General features: G+C 35.5%; 1 protein-coding gene across 2 annotated transcripts; it reads right to left on the reverse strand.

Annotated features, from left to right (window-relative positions):
* Positions 1-1,106: 1,106 nt before the first annotated feature.
* Positions 1,107-6,620, reverse strand: LOC108196353 (cryptochrome-1). Of its 2 annotated transcripts, XM_017363606.2 has the most exons (4): positions 5,976-6,617; positions 4,181-4,402; positions 3,268-3,974; positions 1,107-2,616 (listed from the first exon to the last, which is right to left on the reverse strand). In XM_017363606.2, exons 1-4 carry the CDS (start codon positions 6,286-6,288, stop codon positions 1,963-1,965), a joined length of 1,896 nt encoding a protein of 631 aa, XP_017219095.1. In that variant the 5' UTR covers positions 6,289-6,617; the 3' UTR covers positions 1,107-1,962. The 2 variants fall into 2 exon arrangements, with proteins under 2 accessions (XP_017219095.1, XP_063937180.1); XM_064081110.1 differs by lacking the exon at positions 4,181-4,402 and having other exon boundaries at positions 5,976-6,620.
* Between the last annotated feature and the right edge of the window lie 499 nt (positions 6,621-7,119).

Raw genomic sequence — 7,119 nt, forward strand, 5'->3', positions numbered from 1 at the left:
AAAAAATCCTAAAAATAAGTAATATAACCATACTTTATTGAAGCACTAAAATCCGTTTCGCGCTCTCGTGTCCCCATGTATACTATTGGCTGGACGGAGAGAGTAATTTTGATCAACTAATTAATCATGTGATACCCTAAATTATAATTTTGATTAATAAATTAGTCGTGTAATATCTTAAATTATAATTTTGAGCTATGTCAAAAATTTGTTCCAGTAAAGTTCTTATTCATTTCTAAACATAATATAATTGAATACCATCAGATTTTAAAGTATAATTTAAATTTTCAATTAAACACTCGTAGATTATGTTACATTTTTATAATCTGAATCAAATATCCTCAGATTTCATGAATGAAAAATATATTTTAAAATTATAATTGAATACAACCCATAAGTTCAGCGTAAATGTAAAACTTACATGAGGTTAGTGTAAATGATTCATCCCGGATATTTGAGATAACCATTAACCAAACTAGTTGCAGAAGTGATGATACGACATCAATATAAAATTTAAATTTCATTTGAATCTGTATTTGATCAAATAATATATTTGAATATATAAGGACGAATTTGAATTTTAGTTGAAATTCAGAAGATCCAAATGCTAGTATAAAGTTGAAAATATGAAATGACTTAAAATTATGTCATTTGAAATAAAATAGATATTTCAGAATACAATCTTAAAGAATTATGCGATCTTTTGCGGACTGAAAAACCAAGGCAGCCTATTGCTGTCAAAAAACAGAGAGCTCAAACATGGTTGGATTCCCAAGTTGAAGTCTTTTGATAGTAGATGATAGCATTTCCTTGTGGCAGGTAAATGGAATTTGTGAAAATTGATCTTTCTCTTCTCTCTGTGTCTTGGCTCAAAGGCTGCTGCCAGCTTGACTCAACTCTGTGATATATAGTAAATTTGAATTAAAGAGGAATAATAAAATGTTGTCAAGTAGTGTTTTCTTTCTCTTTTCTGTTTGTCAAAACTTAAGAGTTGAGAACAAAATTGATGAGAAGAAATTAAAATCTTAGAGTTGATATCCTCATCCCATTAAGATCCTTGTTCACGAACTTTAAATAGAACTGCTGCAACAAATTCATACTATTCATTCATCAAATCCTACGTTGAATTCAAACAAATTTGAACTACAGCCCTCATCAATTTAGGAATGAATAGTTCCCATCTCTACTTATCTTCTTTGCTGAAAAATTTGCACTCTTTTAACACTAAAAACTAAATTTACCACCTGATTTTATTGGTACCAACCTAGCTAAAGATACACACTTTCCTAACACAACTAGCTGATAATAAGAACAAGAGCATATGAAATAAATAGTACTCCCTCCGTCCCTTTTTACTTGTCCCTTTTGGAAAAAAAACGCATCTTAAGAAAATGTTAGTTGGATATCTTGTTTTCATACATATCCCTAATAAATGTAATGAATTAGATAGAGTTGTGTGTATATATATGTTAGTCAAACATTGAAAGTTGTTACTTTTTGAAAAAACATACAAAAAGTTGCTTTGAAAAGAGAAGTGGACAAGTAATTTGGGACAATTTTTTTTTTCAAAGTGGACATATAAAAAGGGACGGAGGGAGTATGCTACTGAGCTATTCCCTTGAGCTGAAGAGCCCACTCTACCCGAGCAACGGTTGGGCTCACCCAGAATCCCAACAGCTTCACTTCCTCTGGATTTTCTTCAGGACGCAGTGCGACAGAATGCACTTTCAACGATAGATTAAAATCATATAGAACAGTGTTAAGTATGAAGCTGTTTATGTGACACCCAAATTGAGTTGGAAAAAAAAAAGGAGTAAACATGCTGCATGAGCAAACATAACCACTTACATCCTCCGCATTACAGGACGAAAATAGTATCTTTACGGAAACCTAACTGTGCCAATTCCAGAAGTACGAAACTGAAAGAAATATGAGCTCCAGCTATGAACAATGGAAAACCACTTACCCTACCTGTTTGCCTGAACTAGTCTCCGCATCTATTTCTACATGGCTTTGCTGCTTCAGATCAGAAGATACTGAACACGATTGTGGAACTGAAAAGGAAGTCATGCTGCAAGTTGCTTGTTTCTTTGCGGAAGAGGATACAGCTGTGGAACACAAGTCATCATCTATCTTTGAAGTCTCGCCTTCACTGTTACTGATTTGCATGTTCCGTTGATGTTGTTCTTCTTCAAGAGGTAGTAATCTCTTGCGACTAGAGAAGCCATTCTTGAAATTTTGCATGGAAGGTACCTGTTGGTCGTGGGAGGAGGCCGCAGAGCAAGGAGCCTTCTCCTTTAGAACAACCTTTGGAATCACTAAATTGTCAATGCAATCAGAGTTATCACCAACTTCATCAGTCCCATCAGATTTCTCTGCTCTTGCAACAGCTTCTCTCTCCCTCATGATCAATAAAGCCTCAGTTAGGCGTTCTCTTGCTAAATCGATATCAACAATAGGCACTGGATAGTTTAATCCCAATTCCACTCCTGCAGATCTAAGTACACTAGGAGGTGCATCCCAAGGATGATGAATCCACTCGGAGGGCATCCTTGCTAGTTCAGGCAGCCATTGCCTCACATATTCACCCTCTGGATCAAATTTAAATCCCTGAACCTGGATCGTAATTGAAGAACAATTAAGATCTGAGGTCTCAACAAAAAGCAGTGTAAAATTACTTCCATCTAGTAAGGTATAGCTCAGTATAGCATCAACAACAAAGTGACTTATTTTTATAAGTATCCTACTTGATATTAGTATTTTCAATAAGCTTATTTGAATCCCCCATGACAAAAAAGAGAAGCAATCACCATAGTACCTTCAAGCTTTCTGTAACTCAAAAATATATTTTCCCTCCCATTTAGTTATCTCCTCAGGCATGAGTCTCATAAGGAAACTCTTCATTTGAAAAGATTTTCTTTCAGTGCAAAAATGTAACTATACAAGGCAGAAGTGTCAAAGAAGATCAGTCAATTTAATTGTATACGGATTCAGTATAAAGGATTAGAAAACAACACACTGTCAAACCATTCTGAAATTGTGAGTGCCTGTTCTTCCAAAAATGATTTTATTATAACAAACTTACGATTCATCTCTTAAAAACACTACAACCCTTCAATAATCAAAAAATCAGAAACCTGACATAAACTAAAACTATACATGTGATATTTCTTTGTGCTAATTAGGCATACTTACTTAATTTTTCAATATATACACAATAGGAGCATTGTAAAATATAGCCTGTATAGGAAGGGAATTAACGTGTACCTGTGGGCTATCTAGACGCTCAAGCTCATGTCCATCTGGCAAGCTACCTGATATGTACTGCCAGCCAAGAATATCAGTTTCCAAATCTGAGTCCAGAAGGGTATCCCAGAAATATTTCATTCCCCATTGCCATGGTAGAAGCAAAAACTTTACAAAAAACCCAGAAACAATCACTCTTATCCTATTGTGCATCCACCCAGTTGCCCAAAGCTCTCTCATACCTGCATCAACTAATGGATAACCAGTACGACCCTGTCTCCAAGCCTTAAAATGGGCTTGATCTGCTTTCCAGGGGAAATACTTTAGGTTGCTCAGCAATGATCTTTCATGAGTAAATGGGTAGTTAAAACAAATGTAGCGAGAATATTCTCTAAAACCTATAGCCCGAAGAAACAGTGAAACACTTTCTTGTCCAACACAATTCCCTTCTTTTGCCCACAGTAATTGCTTCATGCGCACACACTGGAATACTCTCCTCACACTCATTTCCCCAAAATGAAGATATGGTGAAAAGAGCGACGTTGTGTTCCCTGCAACTGTTGCCCTCTCCTTTGAGTAGTCGATCAGATTTTCTTCTACGAATGCCGATAGAGCCTTATCAGCATTGCTCCAACCAGGAGACCATCCTCTTCCTAATAAAGCATTGCTAGCTTTTTCCATTTCATTTTCAAGCCCCAGATCATCAATTGAGCAATTGTCTACTATTCCTGTCATTTGCACATTGGAATCCACACTTAAATTGCGCAGCTATATACTGAGTTTATTTTATCTTCTTCTAATGCTATAATACTCTATTGCTTTAGGAATACAATTATGTATCATCATGAATTTGTCCATATTATGGCTGGCAATGGGGTCAAAATTTAATTAGAAGAAAGCATGCAAATTTGACAAGATTGCACAGTGAGAGTACCTTCAACAGGAACTAATCGCCATGGAGGAAGATGTGAATCGGGTTCTTTTTGCATGCTTAAGCACCTCGTCCAGTATGCATCAAAGGTTGTAAAGGCATGTCCTTCATTATCGTATATTTCCCATGGTTCATACAATAGATCTCCATTGTAGCTTTGCACTGATATACCAAGCTCCCCAAGCTTTTGTTTGATAGTGTGATCTCGAACAAGTGAAACAGGATCTGGATAATAATTAAAAAGCCAGAGACAATAAGATAAACCTAGAGACTGCAATTTGTTGGGAGGGGGATATGTACTACACTTTTTGATGTCATAGTAAGCAATTGAGCTTCTATATAAACAGTATTCTGTATTTATGTGCATGTCAAGACAGATGCATGAATAACATATGCTTTCTAGTTGAAGGCTTACAAAATACTATTCTCTTCTTCATATGATATGACCCACAAACAATGCACTTCAGTAACAGTGTGCATACACCATAATATGCTTAAGCAACTTCGATTTGAAATTAATTACTTGAGACTCCACAATGCACTGTTTTTAGTGTGTATGATTCGTTAGGAGCACATGTTACTGCAGCACTTATTAGGCTATATCTCATACATTTCCATTCAAATCCCATGTTTGTTTAAAAGTTTAGTATCACTTCTGCATAATTGATATCTGTATAAGCTCGTATGCTATTATACAGTTATACCCTCTCCTTGTGACCTTAACTACAAAGTCTTTCCGGATAAATATGTTCAAAGCAATAGATTACAACTCACCTTATAATAGGAAATATATGCTCTCTAGTCTATGAGATTAGTGTGATCATGTTTTCATGCCAAGCTTCGGACATTTATCAGGTCTTTTTAGTAAATTCAATCACCCTACTTTAGCATTCTAGCATTGTAGGAGATTCGTAGAGTTAGTGAGTCATCATATTTCACAAAGTTTATGTAATCTAGCCATTAGTTGAGGTCACAGTATCACACAAAATATATACACAAATGCTAGATGAAGTGATAACTTTACTATACATATGTTGAAATCAAAACAACCAAGTCATAACAAAAAGATAGTTCAGGACTTTGATCTCATATATGAATCGAATAACAATTTGTTGTCAAGGCTCAGTCTTAGAGTATGTTACCGCACTTAAGTTCCATAGCAAGAAGGGAAGTATAGACTTCTATAACTAGAGGCTGAACCAAGAGGTTTTTCTCTTAAAACTTTTTGCAAATTCACTAAATATAAAGAAGCTCAAGTGAAGCTTTCTGCAAAGACCTCCTTTGATCATTAGGCATCTTGAACAATCATTATTTTATCGAACATGATTTCTATGTTTTGAAGGATGCTATATGGAAAAGTGAAAGTAACTACTCACGAGTTAAGAGTTAACACTACTTAACATGACTTCTCCTAAAATTAGAGTATGTAATGAAACTTTTATCGCACTAGAGTAAGAAGTTTTTTTCACAGTAAGAAGGGAAGTATATACTTCTGTAACTAGATGCTGAACCAAATTTTTTTGTTTGTGAGCCGTTTGAAAATTTTATGAATATGTAGCAAGGACAAGCTTTCTCTAAAGTCCTTCTTTGATCACTTGGTAAATTGAGCAAATATATTACAACATGAAACACAATTTGGTATGACTTTTCTTCTACCATGTTTCAAGGGATCCTATCTGAGAAAGTAGTTAATCACCAGATTAGCCATTATTAATCTGTGATAGCCCTTGACCTAGATAATTAAGCTCCTGATCATTATTTGAAGGAAAACAAAACCGAAAAAGAATAAGGATCATACCATAAAGATGGTTATAGGCTATTTTTGTTGCCCCAACAGCACTAATGCATTCCAGAAGAGCTTTTAAAGTGCTCCGAGCTTTTATTAAAATAAGTTTAGCCCCAAGAGACTCAAGTGACTGCTGCAGATGTATGAGAGATTGCTTGAGCCACCACCTCGAAACCCTTCCCGGGTAGAATTGCCCTTCTTCCTGTGGACACCATATAAAAACAGGCAGAACAGAACCATCTCTAGCAGCTGCAGCTAAGGCTGGATTGTCATCGATCCGGAGATCCCTCCGGAACCAAACAATGGTCTTGCCATCAGTATCCATCGTGTTAAGTGACCAGTTCTCCTAATCCCGACGAAAAGATCTTATTATATCATCAACACGTCATAAATTGTGTTAAGTTACCAGTTCTCCTGATCCGACGAGGAGATCTTATTATATCATCAACACGATCATCATTTCATGCAGCAAACTTGACGATACTCAACAAGTAAACAATTATATAAACTCTAAAGGCAAAAGAGAGAGAGCAACAAATAAAGAGAAACAGCACTACGTAGCAACCATAATAATTGGAATAACGAATTTGTAGCAGACAGGAGGATTGTGTGACATGTGACAAAGTTGCAGAAATCTGAAAAAACAAACAACTCAAGATCCCAACACATATGGTAAAAAATAATATCCACACAATGGAAGGACCACCACTAACAAGTTGACAAGAAAAAAACAAATAAAGTAAGAGGTATATGTCCCATGTGTGTTTTATTGCATAGAAAATGACAGCAAAAATAGGTGAATAATCCTCATGAGTCATGGGTCGATGCCGAGACTACCCCCACTTGATCACCATCTTCTACTGTACAATCTTCTTTGAGCATTTTACTCTGCCCATCTTTATTTGGACACTTGCTTACACTAGTTAGCACTTGGCACTAGTGCTCTAATATTAAATTGACTACCTGTATATGTCATGTGATATTGCAACTTTATCATTAACGGGACGTACCTAAACCCGACTTCTGCTTTTATAAGTTTGAAAAAGGATTTATTCTTTCGTTTGTATAAAACGTCAAGAGTAATTATAAAAACTAGTATCATAATTATACCGTAAATATATACAACATTTTATGCAAAAGCTATGATAATATTATA

Source organism: Daucus carota, chromosome 7 (assembly GCF_001625215.2).
Source record: "Daucus carota subsp. sativus chromosome 7, DH1 v3.0, whole genome shotgun sequence".
Taxonomy (NCBI): Eukaryota; Viridiplantae; Streptophyta; class Magnoliopsida; order Apiales; family Apiaceae; genus Daucus; species Daucus carota.

What these genes read in the sequence shown, in the direction of transcription:
- LOC108196353 (XM_017363606.2), bottom strand. Translation starts at nt 6,288, where the DNA reads ATGGATACTGATGGCAAGACCATTGTTTGGTTCCGGAGGGATCTCCGG. An exon ending in GCGATTAGTTCCTGTTGAAG is followed by an intron (nt 3,975 to 4,180) that starts GTACTCTCACTG and finishes TGCAAATGACAG; the next exon opens with GAATAGTAGACAATTGCTCA. An exon ending in AGCGTCTAGATAGCCCACAG is followed by an intron (nt 2,617 to 3,267) that starts GTACACGTTAAT and finishes ATTACGATCCAG; the next exon opens with GTTCAGGGATTTAAATTTGA.